Source organism: Triturus cristatus, chromosome 1_1 (genome assembly GCF_964204655.1).
Source record: "Triturus cristatus chromosome 1_1, aTriCri1.1, whole genome shotgun sequence".
Lineage (NCBI taxonomy): Eukaryota > Metazoa > Chordata > Amphibia > Caudata > Salamandridae > Triturus > Triturus cristatus.
Genome location: NC_140579.1, coordinates 70,215,803 through 70,231,316, shown reverse-complemented (window position 1 = coordinate 70,231,316; position 15,514 = coordinate 70,215,803). Strand labels below are relative to the sequence as shown.

The following is a 15,514-nucleotide window of genomic DNA, read 5'->3' as shown; positions in this document are numbered from 1 at the left end:
TCCAACCACTCCAACTCCAGCATTCTCCACCCTCTGGTACTCACCAGACACGTCGTCATCTTCTCAAGCACCATCGCACCGCAGGGGAAGGAGGAAAACAAGCAAGGGGAGGAAAAGAGGGATAGTCAGCGGCCAGCACCACCACCACTCTCCTTGGCTTAAGTTGTTTTTGTTATTCTCAGATCCATTTTACATCCACCTCGGCTTGGACACAGCATGGACAGAGTTAAGGATGAGTTAGCCAGGAACACTGAGTACCTAAGTACCAGGACACCTTTTATCTACAGATTCAGATCTTCTTTAGCCAGATCAGAGGCGGTGCATTACTTGATCCTCAGCGGTCCACAACAGTGAGACAGTGAGTATGCCTTTTAAATTCAATATACTCAAAATGCACATGAATAAATATATACAACTGCCAAACTTTTTCTTAGTGCATGGTTTTAATTGCTGGGTTAGAGAAACTTAAGTAGTCAGGACACAAAAAGAGTTATCAAAATTGTGTTCTTCATGATTTGCTACATCGATGTTCTTTTCTAGTGAGCTCATCCTCCTCTCTCCCATACATATCTTCTCAAGTGAGGTAGTATCTCTCTTCTTTTAAGGCATTGCTCTTGCCCATGCGTCCTATGAACAGTTTGTCTCATTTGACTATGATGTCCTGTTGCTCAGCTCCATCCCCTCCAATGGCTTCGCGTAGTCTGGCCCAGAACAGAGGCCGCTGGGCCAAGTCCTCCTTCCACTCCAGGTAGGTTTTCTTCTTCACCAGCTTGGCCAGTTGGTGGTAGCGGGAGAGGCTCCTCATGGAGACTTTCTCCAGGAACACCATCACCAAGGAATCCTTCCTCTCTGCCAGAAGGCGGTATGTGGCCATCCGCACTTCCAAGGAGCACCAGTGGCTGCGCAGGTAATGGTGGCTGATCAGACACACCACCCAGCGGCTCCTATAAATGCTGTCCATGATGTTATCCAAGATGTCTTTACCCACCTCGAAGTCCCTTCCATGCAGACACACTTTGAAGAACGGAGGTCCCCTCTCTTCCAAGTTGGGCAGGAACTCACGGACAACCCAAGCCTCATCGCAGCTGCTGTAAGAGACAAAGGCATCAAAGTCATATTGCCTCTTCCTGTCGTGTCTCCCACGATAGTTCCACCAGGTCCTGAGCATGTAGAAGAGATACAGGAGGTACCAGCGCACCTTGTGATACAGCAGGGCCATGATCATGAACAACATGTTGAAAGAGAACGTCCCAATGAAGAGTGAGTAACCTATCAGCAAGCTGCAGTCTTTCTCCAAGAAATTCAGGAAATTCAGCTTTTGTTGCCCAAGAGAGCATGTCTGAATTTCCAGCTCTGGCACTCTCACTTGGGGGTGGGTGGTCACCCATCTTCTGATCCAGGCTTGATCACACAAACAATCCAGCGGTACATCCTTTAAATAGATGTAGCGCAGACTTTCCATGTGGTCGAGCAGACCTTCCTGCAGGGTTTTCACAGGCTGGGACTTGAAGATTAAGAGCTCCAAAGAGACAAGGTCTCTAAACATGGTGGCTGTAAAGTGCTCTATCCCAGAATCCTCCAGGATCAGGGATCTGAGTTTGGTCAGGTTCCAGAACAGCTGCTCCGGAGTCAGGAACCCATTTTCTATGTCTAACTTTAGATTTCTAAGGTGGAGATGACGTAAATTGTGAAGATGCTGAAGGCTGTAATTCAAGGGGCTAGAGAATTGATAGATAGGCCTATGTGCAGATGAACTGTAGTACAAGTGTTCGACTTTAGTAAAAGATGGCAGCCCTAAACGTTCAGTCTCCTTGGACCCAAGTGGTAGACATAGCACCATGTGGTTTTCATGGAGGTGAAGTTCTTTCACGAATTTGAAGGGCGGGTGCTTGCACGAGTCAATATAAATCTCTGGAGCACTAATGTTAAGGAAAACAAGTAAACTGCAGTTATTAGTACATTTCAGAGTTATTGCAGACTTTGCTTCCAAGGTGAGAGTAGTGAGTTCCTTTTGTTTGATTTCAAATTTCCCATGAGTCTCAAATGTGATGGATAGCTTCCGAAGCTGGCTCAGTGCTATCAGGGAGCTATTGTCATTCTTCAGTAAATTTCCCCTGAGGCCCAGCACCCTGACACTACTCAAGTGATCAAAATAGAAGTTCTCAAGCAGAAAGAGTTTATTGTAATCCAGCTGCAGAGAATGCAGCCTGTCAAGACCAACAAAGGCGTCCTTGTCCAGGGACACAAGGTAATTACTACTGAGATCCAGTGTTTCCAGATTGGCCAGGCAGAAGAGCCGCCCGGAGCCGATATTGGTGATGCGGTTGAAAGACAGATCCAGGTGTGTGAGGTTGGACAGAACATTGGGGGTCCCGGGTGCACACAGGTCTAAACTTTTTATCTTGTTTAGAGAGAGAACAAGGGACCTCAGGTTCAGCAGTTTCTTTGCCATATCATTCGTAAAAGCTCTAAGTAGGTTGCCAGACATGTTGAGAGACACCAGTATGGAGCATCCTTCAAAGGTCTCAACGGGAAGTCTTGAAATAAAGTTTTGAGCGACTGTCAAGTTCCTGACCCCCAGCCGAGACACCACAGTGCAGACATCTTTAATCTTCAGATAGTCCTGATTTTTCATAGCATTTAGGGACAGCATTTCAATGCTCTTTATTCCAGACCGTAGAAGCTCGATGACCTTGAGACCAGTGGCGTCTACCTTGAGGACAGTAAGATAAGGGAAGTTGCAAAGTGCATTTTTCTCCACACTTTTTAGCTCATTGCTTGTCAAATCGAGGGTGGAAATCATGAGGTTGCTTGTGCTAATGCAGTCCACCTCCCGAGCTGCAACAATACCATTTCTCTTGATTTCCAGGGTCCTCAGAGAAGCCAGGGACTGAAGCATAGTGGTCAGTCCGTACAGCCTACTAATCTCATTCTCAGACAAGGCTAATACTTGTATTCTATGTAAGGGTTTAAAAAGATTTTGTTGAAAATCTTTAAAAATGACCACATTTCTGAGGTCCAATCGAGTTAGGTTCTCCAATCCGCCGAACACCTGATCATCCATGTCTACGGTTAGAATATGCCAAATATATTCTCCATTGATTCCCAGATGTCTCAGGTTGGCAACACCATTGAAGGCTCTTGCAGAAACATGAAACGATCCATACAAATAGAGCCGGGTCAGGTTCCAGTACCCAGAGAAGGAGCCTGTAGGGACGGTTGGCACGTCTAACACCAGGCAGAGGGTGTCCACGTCCACTGGAACCTCTCTTAGATCCACCTCCATGTTCCTCACTCTGCGGCATTTGCTGAAGACCCTGAACCCCTCCAAGGAGAATCCAAAGCAGGTCGGGGCAAGCACTCCCGGGGATCCCAGCAGGTCCCACTCGTAGATCTCACATTTGGCAGTGGCTGTGCCTGACACGATGGTCCAGCAACAAGCGACAAATGGATAAACCACAGCCACAGAGAAAGCTCTTGCCGCCATTCCAGACTGCTGCTCTCTCATCGTGGTTTTAAGAGTGGGTCCTTTTTTAGTGGTTTGCTGTTTTGTTTGCTGACAATGCTTCCTTAAAATTCAATGAACCACTTACTTCCTCTATTCTTATTAGAAAGCGACACGTCTCATGACAAGGAACTGAGACTGAATTTTAGCTTGGTGTAGTGATAGTACAAAGACGGGTGAAAACCATTGTTTGAAAGCATGACTATCCATTGCAACAATAACTGGGGACTAGATGTGACACAAGAAAGACATACTCCATAGATTTTCTTCAAAAATCACAAACCACTTACAGCCAATTTAAGAGAGTCTGCTAAATTACAAAACCACAGAAATTCACCAATTACAGTTATCTCAAGTACCTATGACTTGCACCTTCGCCATGCACTGTTTATTTTAAATGTCAATGCAGTTCATTACATGCATGCTAGGGTATGTAATGTTATGCAGATTTGTAGAGTGCACTGGCCCCCCAGAGGGTTTCCTGGCACTGAGCAGGTGTGAGTCCAGCCTAACCTATGGCCTCCTGGGACTACTCGAAAAGTTATGTTTTCAGCTTCTTGCAGAGTTCAAGAAGTGAGGAGGAGGCTTTTATGTGTAGCTTCAGGTCATTCCACACTTAAGGAGGGATGTAGGAGAAGGTTCGACCACCGGATCTGTTTTTGCACATGTGTGGGTTGTATGTAAGTAGGAGTATGGATGACCGGAGGTGTCTTGACGGTTTATGAAAGCAGAAGCGATTGTTAACGTATGTTGGGTTATGTAATGCCTTAAAAGTGTGATTGAGAAGTTTTAATTGTGCTCATTTGTGCACGGGGAGCCAGTGTAGCTTGTGCAGGTGTGGTTGCCGAGTTTTGAATGGTGTACAGGCTTCAGGTGAGATTTGTGTTGATCCTGGCATAGAGGGTGTTCCGTAGTCCGAGTTGCTTGTGGTTAAGGCGTGCACTTAAAATCTTTCCTCAGCATCCTCAGTGTATAGAAGCCTGAGGCGTTGATGGCGTTGACTTGGGCAGTCATGTCGAGTTTGCTGTTGATGACGATCCTAAAGTTCCTAGCATGGGTGGTGGGGGTTGGTGTGGGTTCTAGCTTTGACAGGCACCAGGTGTAGGTAAAGTGTTCTTCCCGAAGATCACGGTTTCGTTCTTGTTGATGTGCAACTTCAGAGAGTTGCTCTTCATCCAGTTGGCACTTGATTCTGGTACTGGGTGTCTTGCCCTTGAGGGAGAAAATGAGCTGTGTGTTGTTGATATAGGAGAGGACGTTGATGTTGTGAGAGCGGATGAGGCTGGCCAGAGGGATCATATATGCTTTGAAGAGGGTTGGGCTCAGGGAAGATTCTTGCTGAACTCTGCCGATGAGGTCATGGGCATCAGAGGAGTAGGGTCCCATGCTAGCAAACTTGGTCCTTCGAGGAAGGAAGGAGCAGATCCAACAGCGTGAGTGATCTGGGATTCTGATGTTGTGTAGGAATTGGATGGATTGCAAGACCATGTCAAACACTTCAGAGAGGTCCAGGAGGATGGCAGCTGCTCTGTCTCCTCCATCCAGAGTCATGCAGAGATCTGATATTCAATAAAAAGGCACCGGGCGCATGTGTCCTCATGACGGCTACTGCCAGCACTCGGTCTGTGTTGTTGGTTTCCCCGCTGAGGGCCATCAATACTTGAGTGGTATCGAGGTAGTTGAATCCCAGCCTGTCGCCCTGCTTTTGGTGAAACTGGCTTAAAGCAGTGGATCACCAATAGCACCAATGTCTTCAGCCCACCCCTTCTTCAGGAAGCCGACATTCGTCCTTATGTTGGTTGGAAAGGGGGCCTTCCCTGTGTAGGGACAGCTACGGTTGCCACCTTTGCTAGAGAAAAATACAGGTCATCTGTTGATGGTATTAAATTCTGCAGATGTATGAACATGATTCTTAAGTAGAACTTTATAGGATCTAGTCTGTATTGCTTTTAACATAGCCTTTTTATCTTTGCTTATTTAAATTATCAGTCAGGGGTTAATAAGCAGCTTTAGAACAAATTTTAAAGTGTTTTCTTCTTAAACTTATTGTTAAAAGTATGCACTGATGTAGGGAAAAATACTTTAGGTTTTAGGTTATTTGCCAAATGTTTATACCAATAAAATGTAGTCATGCCGGTATAAAACCATCCAGGTGGCAACCCTAGGTAAAGCACGAACTAGTTTGGCCCGTACTGCATGTACGACCACACCATGTGTAGGAAAGTGCCCCTTTCTGACATGGATACCCCCCACTTTTTGCCTGGTATCTGATAAAACTTTCACTGACAGTCTACTGGGTTCCTGCTAACCAGGTCCCCAGTACCAGTGTTCTTTCCCTAAACTGTACCATTGTTCTACCATTAGCACCAGTTTAGTCTCCATGTAAGTCCCTAGTAAATGGTGCCCCTGGTACCTAGGGAATTGGGACTAAAGAGGTCCCCTAAGGGCTGCAGAACAAATTATGTCACCCTAAGGGACCCCCCCATGAAGCTGATGCAAACTGCTATTGCAGCCTGCATGTCTTGGTGCTGAGAAAAGTGAAGAGTCGACATGGCACACATCCTTGTGTGCCATGCCTGCAAAGCACTGCATGTGTTGTATAGGTAAGTCACCCCACAGCAGGCCTTACAGCCCTAAGGCAGGGTGCCCTACACCCATGTGTGGGCATATTTGTGTAAGTGGATGTGCACATTTGGTATCTAAGTCCATTCATAGGTCCCACAAGTGCACCAGGAAGCCATACCATTTACATGGATTGGACGCTCAGATTACGAGTTCAACAGCTACAAGATGGCTTGAATGTACCCCCAGATGTTTAGTACCAAATATCTCCCCTTAATAAACCCACACTGATGTCAGTGTTGGATTTCTTGAGAAATTCACCCAGAGGCCACCTTAGTGGTGTCCCCTGAAAACCTACCGACCGCAAGTGTGTTGACTGATGGTCTTGACCAGCCAGCCACTCTAGACAAGTTTCTGACCTCTTGAGGTGACAGACATTGCTCTCAGAGGTCGTGAACAAACCATTCTCTGGGCGGCGATGTTTACACCTCCTCCATGCAGGAAAGCATTCCAGAGCGGGAGCCCTGCCGTCTTTGTTATGCTACCCAGGCCTCTCCAGATAGCGGAGATGCCCCCCCTTCCTAACCCCACTTTTTGGCGGCAAGACAGGCAGGAAAATTAGTAAGATTAGTTGGTGTGCCCAACCAGGCCAGCACCACTCCGAAGGTGGACTAGCTGATGTGGACACTTGCTTTTCTAATTCCTCCATCTTGCTTTATCCAGTGAGTACGGCTAATGCATTGGCCTACCAAAACTCACCACACAGAAAATAACAAGAGATCCACGTGCGTTCCCTCCCACCCCAGATCCGGCATCACAGCATAGGGAGTATTGTCATGGAATGCTAGACAGAGATAAAGACACTACTCGAGAGTGGTCCTGCTCCAGCACAGCCATCAAGCAGAGAAGCGTGGCAAGATCTTCAATCGTCTCCCCATTGGACACAAGTGCATGTTACTAAATCAGTAAAGAAGGCACAAGGGCACCCAAAGCAATTGGACAGGGACCTTGGGAAGTTGCGTTTTACAAGAGACAATGGTCCCTGAAAGCAAAGGAGTATATCAAGCAACAATCAATATAGCCACAATAGGTACTATATAATAGCCTATGCCCAGCCGGACAAGGCAGCTTTAATAAGAAACAATGAATTTCAATGATCAAACAAATGTAAGCAAAGTATTGGTGGGACACAAGCCTGTATCCTATGGCTTACATATCAAGAGAACATAAATTTTTGAAAACACATACAGGCAATTGAAGCGATGTTTCTATGTCAGAGAATAACAGGTAGTGAAACATCTTAGTATAAAGCTAGTCACCTTCACGCCATTTTATACACATAAGTAGTCATAGTGTAAGGTGAACAACATAGTCGACGACGTTTCGATCCTTACTGGGGGGGTGTTAGGATCATCATCAGGACTGATTAGAATAATTGCCTATAAAAATGCCTGAATTAACAACAATTAACACAAAAACCAACATAGTACAATAAGGAAGGAAAGAATGGGGGAAAAAAATTGGAAGAAACAACATAATGGTTAAGGTTAAATTAATAAAACAAAACATAAGACAGTATTTGTCAGAACACGAGCTAGTCATAATAGAAATGACGTAGTGAACTATGAGGCACGGATCGATTGGGGAAAATATTTAGAGTGGAACATGCTTCGTAGGTGGTCGTGTTGGTGACCAAAGGTAGTGGTGACCGCGAGTGAGATGGTATCTCGTAGGTGGAAGAGTGCGTGGCGTATAACGTGCTTAAGAGGAGGGCGTGTCTGAGACCGAGAGTTATCAATACCGCGGGTGAGATAGAATCTCTACGGTGGAGAATGTATCGAGTGAGCATTGCGTGAGTGGCGAGTGTCCATAAATAGGAGCAAATTACCTCAAGCTGTCTGGGGTTACAGCAAGAATGGTACTTCGGCTTGGTTATTAAACCTAAGCGAGTTTAAAATCAAGGAATCGGTCTGTAAGAGAAATTGGAAAGTCATAAATTGGAACCGGGGAGGGCGGAGATACTGTGCAGAATCGGTGAAGGGCTTACCTAGGGCCGCGATGGTAGATATCAGCGCGGTAGCGATAATCTGCCGGGAAAAATAAAATAAGGCAGAATTTAGGGAGGAACCACATCGAGATGAAGTGGTGCGGAGCCGGCGGTTGAAAAGCGATAATCTTACCTCAATATGGTAAAGGAGACGCGTGCCGTGGAAACGGCGGGGCAGCGTGGTCGGTCAATGCCGGATAGGTTGTGGTGAGGGAGTGCAAAGCCGGTATAATGTGATAGAGGCTTGATCAGGTGATCAGTCACATGTTCGGCTGGTGGTTACTGGTAGTGCAGTGCCAGCGAGTGAGGAAGAGCCGGGCTAATTTGGGCGCCATATTGGGTGAGTGAGAAGCGACGAGAAGTGGTAATAAAAACGATGAATTAAATACGAAGTGCAGTAGTGGAAAGAGGTCAGACAACGCCACATTGGGAGCTGGTATCATATGCATAAGTATATAAGCCGTTACAATTCCAAGACATGGAGAGCACGATTTAAAGAGAAAAAAGGTCAACGTTTCTTTAATTACGGCGGTGGTTCTGTATTTGTTTCCTGATTTCCGGACAGTTCCATATGACAGATCATAGTAAGGAGGTCCAATCCTCTAAACGGTTCAATCCTCTGTGTATGCTTCCCGTTTTCAGAATCCATTTTAATTCTTCCTTATTCAGGAGTTGAGATATATCTGCACCTCTGGGAGGAATTTTGACAACAGAAATAACTGTCCAACGAATATCGTCCTCAGTGTGGCCAGCTGATTCAAAATGTTCTACCAATGGTGCGTTTGGTGTTTTGCACCTTAGTCTGCTTCTGTGTTGGCAGATTCTGATCCGGATTTTTTGTGTCGTTTGTCCTATATAAATCATTTCACAAGGGCACAGAATTGCGTAAATGACATTACAGGTATTACAATTACTGAAATGATTATGGGGTTTACGTATGTTGCCAAACACAAACTCTTTACAGTCAGTAGTGAATCCACATACAGAGCAATTGCCACACTTGTTGTGCCCAGTAACAGCGGGTAAGGACCAATGATCAAGGAGGGTGCCGGTGTTTCTAGTGTCAGGGAGTGCCGCTCTAATCAAATGGTCTTTGATATTTTTGTTTCTCTTGAAGGCAAAGAGAGGTCTCTCAAGGTTTAGTATTTCAGCATTTAACACATTCCCTGAAATAGTCCAACGCCTTATTGGTTATCAAGCCTGCCGATAAAGGCGGGGGCATAGTACTGTGGAAATATGGATTTTTCTGATCAGTTATGTCCCCTATCTTGGACCCCAACGGTTTCATGTATAAATCACAAGTACATGTATGTTCCCTCCAGTTCCAGTTATGAAGACGCAAACACATGTGCGTCCACCGCCAACATGTCCTCTTTCAGATCCGCCATGAATGGGCCGGATATTCCATTCCTGAGTACGAAAGGCCACCGGCTTTATATGGTTCACTTATGACATTTTACAGTCCAGGCAAGTAGGCCCTGATTCTGCCATCAAGCCTTTTCCTGCCTTCTGCCTCTGAAAGCTCCGGTCCGAGCTCGCATCTGTATCCATGAACTTTGTCCTCATTCTCTGCGCAGCTAACGGTGCCTGACATCAGCCTGTTGCCTGCCAAAAACTGTATTTCACCTTCGAAATTATCTGCTCCGCTCCCTACCCAATACATTCCTGTCTAGTAGTTTAAGTAAACATTCTTCCAGCTACCAAGCAAAAGGCCCGGCTTCTCTGTCATTATGCAAGTAATTCATAGCCCTGTTACTATGGAAGATTCCTGCCCTCGCATCTAGTGTAGACACTTAGACGCTTGTACACGCACTAACAGTCAGTATAGCCAGTATAGAATAAGATTCTACTCTAAGAGACTTCTCTTTTGGATAACACAGTTCTTTAAACATAGGATGTTAGATATGATTTGGGATTAGGTTGACTTGACTCTCCAGACTTCTGTCGCCACATGTAGAGCTAAATGTCAAGTCCCCTTCACCCCCTAGTTGCACGTCAATCACACGTCATGCTGCTGCGTGCGCATTTCTGCCAAGTATTTCTGCTGACATTGCGAAATTCTTTCATGGAACCACCCTATTATGACATCATACCTGATGACGTTCTTTAGTTACACCCAGTTACACCCACTTTTGCTACGCATGTATGTTTTATCTTTACTATCAATTGTTACGCCTCCTGCATTTGCTTCACTGTAATGCCTATTGTATAAAAATGATTACTTATCAATAAAGTACGGTCTTCACTTCCTGAACCTTCGTGGTGATGGAATATGGAGCTCATCGATTTAAATTGATTTTGGAATAAAGCCCGTTCCGAACCTCTAATACCACGGATTCTGCCTCTTATTTTACTGAGCTATTGTTATAGATTTTCCGCATCAAATTAAGTTCCGGTAATTAAATTATTTACCACATAAATGGCGCCCGAACAGGGACACTTTCTCATCTCACGCGCCGGCGGTGCGTTGCAGGCCCGGTCTCCTGTCACAGCTGGACGGACAACAACGCGTACCCACAGGATTTCCTGTATCTCCCTCCTTCCGAGCGGGGGTAACTGAGGCTGCGATCAACACCCAGACGAGGCGGTGAGAAGTGCGAAGTATCCCGACCAGAGCCTAGCTGAGAGAGCAAGATCCGAGGTATACAGAGGCCCACCAGTTTCCGAAGTTTCCGAAGTTCCGAGTCGAGTCCAGTCCGGTTCAAGTTCAGTTCAGTTCCGAGGCCTTCCGTTCCGAGCTACCCGGTGAGTACCATTATCGGGGAGGCGTTCTGACGTGCACATAGGTTGTGCCGGTCAAGACGGGTTTGGGTACACAAATCCGGTCTGCACTGTTTCAGCAGTGTATCTGTACTGTTTAGCAGTATATCAAGTATGTCTAGTATATAAAATTCAGAATTACCTGGTTAGTATCGAGTATTATGCTTAAGTGACTAGTTTCCTAGATGGCCATCATTGTCTGTTTCATTTAAATGTTAAATGTTAAAGTGTTTTAAATACGTTCTGTATATTGTGGTATGAATGACTGTTCATTATTGTGTTTTATGGTATTAAACGTGTTCAAAATTAGGTATCAGATCAGTTCTCAATATGCCGCTCTTTTCGAAATTAAGACAGATCACAACTAGAAAAGGGGTACTCGAAGAAGCTGTTCCCATTCCTCCTAGGGACACTCCAGGGTACTTCATGTATCATAAACATGGCCTAGACGCCATATTATTTCTTGATCTATGGGTAGACTACACTAAGGAATTACCAGAAAGTCAGAGTTGGCCCGCAGCTGGGACCTGGGATGCAGATTGCATCGTGAAAGTAGAGGAAGAATTAAGGAAAAGGAAAGCTAGACAATCACAGAAAGACGCCATTGAATTATGGCGTAAAGAATCGTATAGACGTACAGAAAAAGCACGTAGACAGGAAGAGAAGAGTAAGGAGAATTCAAATAAAGTTCGAGAAAGTGTATTAATTGAAGAAGGTACTCGAGTAGAGTCAGAACAAACAGACAGACAAAGAAATGCCCTTGTGAATGGTATGTATCCTCTTCTGGCCGAAGGACTACCTAAGGCTACCCCGGAGATACCAAGAGACTTGCCACCCCCATTGTTTCCGATAAAAGCACATCCCAAAGGGCATCCCAGAACCGCAGAAGATGTTTTTCTTTCCTCTTATTTAGACGACGCAGCTCCCGAGTATGCAAATGCTGCGCCACATAGACCGTCTGCCGAGGGGGTTCAACGCCAAGACCCTCCTCCGTCTGTACCTCTGCAACAGCAAACCCCGACACAAGTTCCGGCAAGCACATCTGTTTCTACATCCGCATCCACACCAATGGTTGCTATATCCCGTTCAACGAATCCTTTCACATCCAGCTCCCCAGGTGGTGCTACCGGAGGTACATCAAGCATTTTTTCTACGCCACCCAGAACAAATAAACTTTCCTTTCAAGAAATAGCCCACCAACGTACGCCCAAACTAGTAACTCCGAACACGCTCAAGGAACTTCTAATAGATTGTAGATATGACCCTGTGCCCGGAAAAGGGGACGAGATGATGCTGGCATCGTTACGTATCCGACGAGCTGCAATATACTTAGGGAAGCTACCAGGAATGACTGCACACTTAGAAAATATATATCATTTTGTTCAAGTCAGGGCGAGACCCTGAGAGTATAAACAGAGCCATGGAGTACCAAAAAGTGGAAATCCAGGGGGAACTGTTACGTTTCCTCATAAACTGTGTGATCAGAAATCAAGATCAACCAGGGGTAATTCCGGCAGAAATGCAAATTCTTACCACTTGGGGTAAAAATATATCAGAGGGGAGACACGATAAACGATCATGTATAGTAGCTATGAGCCGAAAGATCCGCAAAGAAATAGAACGAATACACGAAGAAAGATTAGCAGTAGACGAACCTGAACAAACCGAGGACGAGGGAGAATTAGAACTGCCCACAGGACAGTTAGAAACTATGGCCTATGTAGGTAGAGGAAGATCTTGCAATGATACTAGATGCTTTACTGATCCGATATGTCCGATACGTTCAGATAATAACAGAAAATTCCAAACTCCTATAATAAATATAAGGTCCCCCGAACATTCATTCCAAGCCGCTGACAAATTACTCCGAGAACGAAGGGGTTATCATATACTCGATTCTATGGACGAACAAGAATTAGCCAGGTCAGCCGTTCACTGGGTTGATAGTCCTGGAAAATATGGTGATGATACACTAGTACATACGTTTTTGAACCTCGCCCCAGATGAACAGCGTTTAGCTGGTATCTATATGATTCAACAACTCCTTATATTATATAAAAGCCAACACTCCGATCCTGGCCCCTTACCTGATATATTGACTGAATTACTCACGAATAAATGGAGAGGTTCCGGTACTAAGTTAATTAGAGAAATACTAGAATCTAGAAGGCAGTACATTCTTTTTGTATGTCCTGAACATGTCTCATTGCCCATCAAGGAAAGAACGACGTATTACATGGATAGACAGAATCCCTTACGCGAAGTGCACCCGATAAAGGGTGATGACAATGAGTTTAAACGTGTGTTTGTATACACACCCATATCTAAAATAGAACTATTAGAAATGAAGAAAGTGGTACCCAGTCATGATAAAGACCCAGCAGGTTTCCATCGTGAAATTAAAGATATGTTACTCATGGGAGAATATACCTACCCCGACATTATGACAATATTGAAGGTATTAATGCCTGCGGGCATTTACGAAAAACTCAAGGAAAAGGACTGGGAGGTGGGAGACCAAAAGATAGATTGGACAGCATTAGAAAACGAAGAAAAAGCTCGAGGTCCAGGTTCAGGGCTCGGGGACAAGACCAAAGCACTACCAGGTCTACTAGTACAGGTACTGCCACGTTTATTAACTACGAAAAAGGAAGACTGGGGTGCAATCTCAGCCTGTAAACAAAAATCAGATGAAGACACTAGTGATTTCTATTCCCGATTTGAGAAATGTTTTGGTATAAATAGTGGAATAAAAGCAAGTAGCGAGTCGTATCCACACCTGTTTGTGACAAAATTGGTTGAAAATGCCTTGCCCCAAGTTAAGAATAGAATATTGAAGTTCGAGAGTACCTGGCAAGGTAACACTCCGTCACAAATGTTACAAATGCTACAGTACCATCACAATAGGATTAGAGAAGAACAAGAACATGAACATAGACGCATGAAAGACACGAAGATGAAAATGCTAGTTTCCCAGACAGTGCCAGTTGACGGTCATAAGAAGGGTATAACACAGTCCAATGTTTCAACAGGTCCTGTAAAAGGGACGTGCAACTATTGTAAACAGCCAGGTCATTATGTACACGATTGTCCAGTTTTAAAACATAATATTGCCATAGGTAACGCAAAAGAAAGACCACGACCAATTAGACAGGATCAGAACCAACAAGGAGCCCCGCAGCATGCACAGTCCATGCCAGCTCCGCAACAGTCTATGCCAGCTCCACCACCGCAGCCTATTGCTGCTACACAAACAACGACCCGACAGATGTATCAGACCGCACAGTATGACTATCCCGATTATCAACGATACTCATGAAACAGCCTAGAGAGGGAAGTTGGCTTACCCCTTATTGAGGTCCCTGTGGATCAAGAAGGACCTTATGTACACAGTGAACTGTTAGGTCAAGATAGAAAATTCTTACTTGATACAGGGGCAAGCCGAACAACAATAAAACGTAGTGAAGTTCCAGGGGCACCCCTCTCAGGCTCACAGAATATTTCCCTTGGCTTTTCAGGAAAACCCATCATTAACGAAGTAACACAGCCTCTTCCACTTACGATCGGTCCCTTGACACGAACTACAGATTTATTGCTTACGAAATCATGTCCAGAAAACTTGTTAGGTATAAAAACACTGAAAGCTCTAGGAGCTATAATATGTTGTTCTCCGGAAGGAGTAAGATTGTTTTTACGTGATTTCAAAGGTCACTATGTGTCTCGAGACATGGATCCCCGACTGCAGACTTTACCTACACAGTTATGGGCAGAAGGCCCTACTGATGTTGGTTGCATGAATATTACACCATATCGAGTTACACTAAAGGCAGGAGTGGTATTACCACGAATGCGACAATACAAGTTACCACCAGATGCTGTAGTGGCTTTACTGCAAATCATTGACGAGCTCATTGCCCAAGGAGTGGTTGTGGAAACAGACTCCAATGTATGTAATTCCCCGATAATTCCGATTCTTAAACGAACAGATCCAAAGGCCCCGCCAGTATATCGATTGGTTATTGATCTGCGCGAATTGAACAAATGCATTGTGCCACAATTCCCTGTGGTCCCAGATATCTCGTCATTACTGACAGCTATTGATTCCAAAGCCACGTTCTTTACTGTAATTGATCTCAAGAATGCCTTTTTCAGCGTCCCAATAGATCCGGAAAGCCAATACCTGTTCGGATTTAATTTAAATGGACGTAGCTTTAAATTCACACGCGCACCTCAAGGATTTACAGAAAGCCCCAGCATCTATAGCCAAGCACTGAAACGAGAACTCGACAGTATCCACATGCCAGTCAACACTGCCCTGCTTCAGTATGTCGATGATCTGCTGATCACCGCTAGAAGCGAACCTGAATGTGAAAAAGCCTCACTGACGGTTTTACAATTTCTGGCCGGAAAGGGGCACAAGGTGTCCCCTTCTAAGCTGCAATTCTGTGTCCAGCGAGTTGTTTATCTTGGACACTCGCTGTCCAAGGAGGGAAGGCAGCTTACACCAGATCGCATCCAGCTAATTGCTAATATGCCAATACCCAAGACACAAAAGGAGGTGTGGGCTTTCATAGGCCTCACTTCATATTGTAGGCAGTGGATCCCTCAGTATGCATTTCTAGCAAAACCACTCATTCAAT

At 45.0% G+C, this 15,514-nt stretch overlaps 1 protein-coding gene across 1 annotated transcript; it reads right to left on the bottom strand.

Annotated features, from left to right (window-relative positions):
- Nucleotides 1–512: 512 nt before the first annotated feature.
- On the bottom strand, nt 513–3,497 carry LOC146869447 (toll-like receptor 12). Its single transcript, XM_085653958.1, has one exon. The coding sequence runs from the start codon at nt 3,485–3,487 to the stop codon at nt 644–646; it is 2,844 nt and encodes a 947-aa protein (XP_085510084.1). The 5' UTR covers nt 3,488–3,497; the 3' UTR covers nt 513–643.
- Between the last annotated feature and the right edge of the window lie 12,017 nt (nt 3,498–15,514).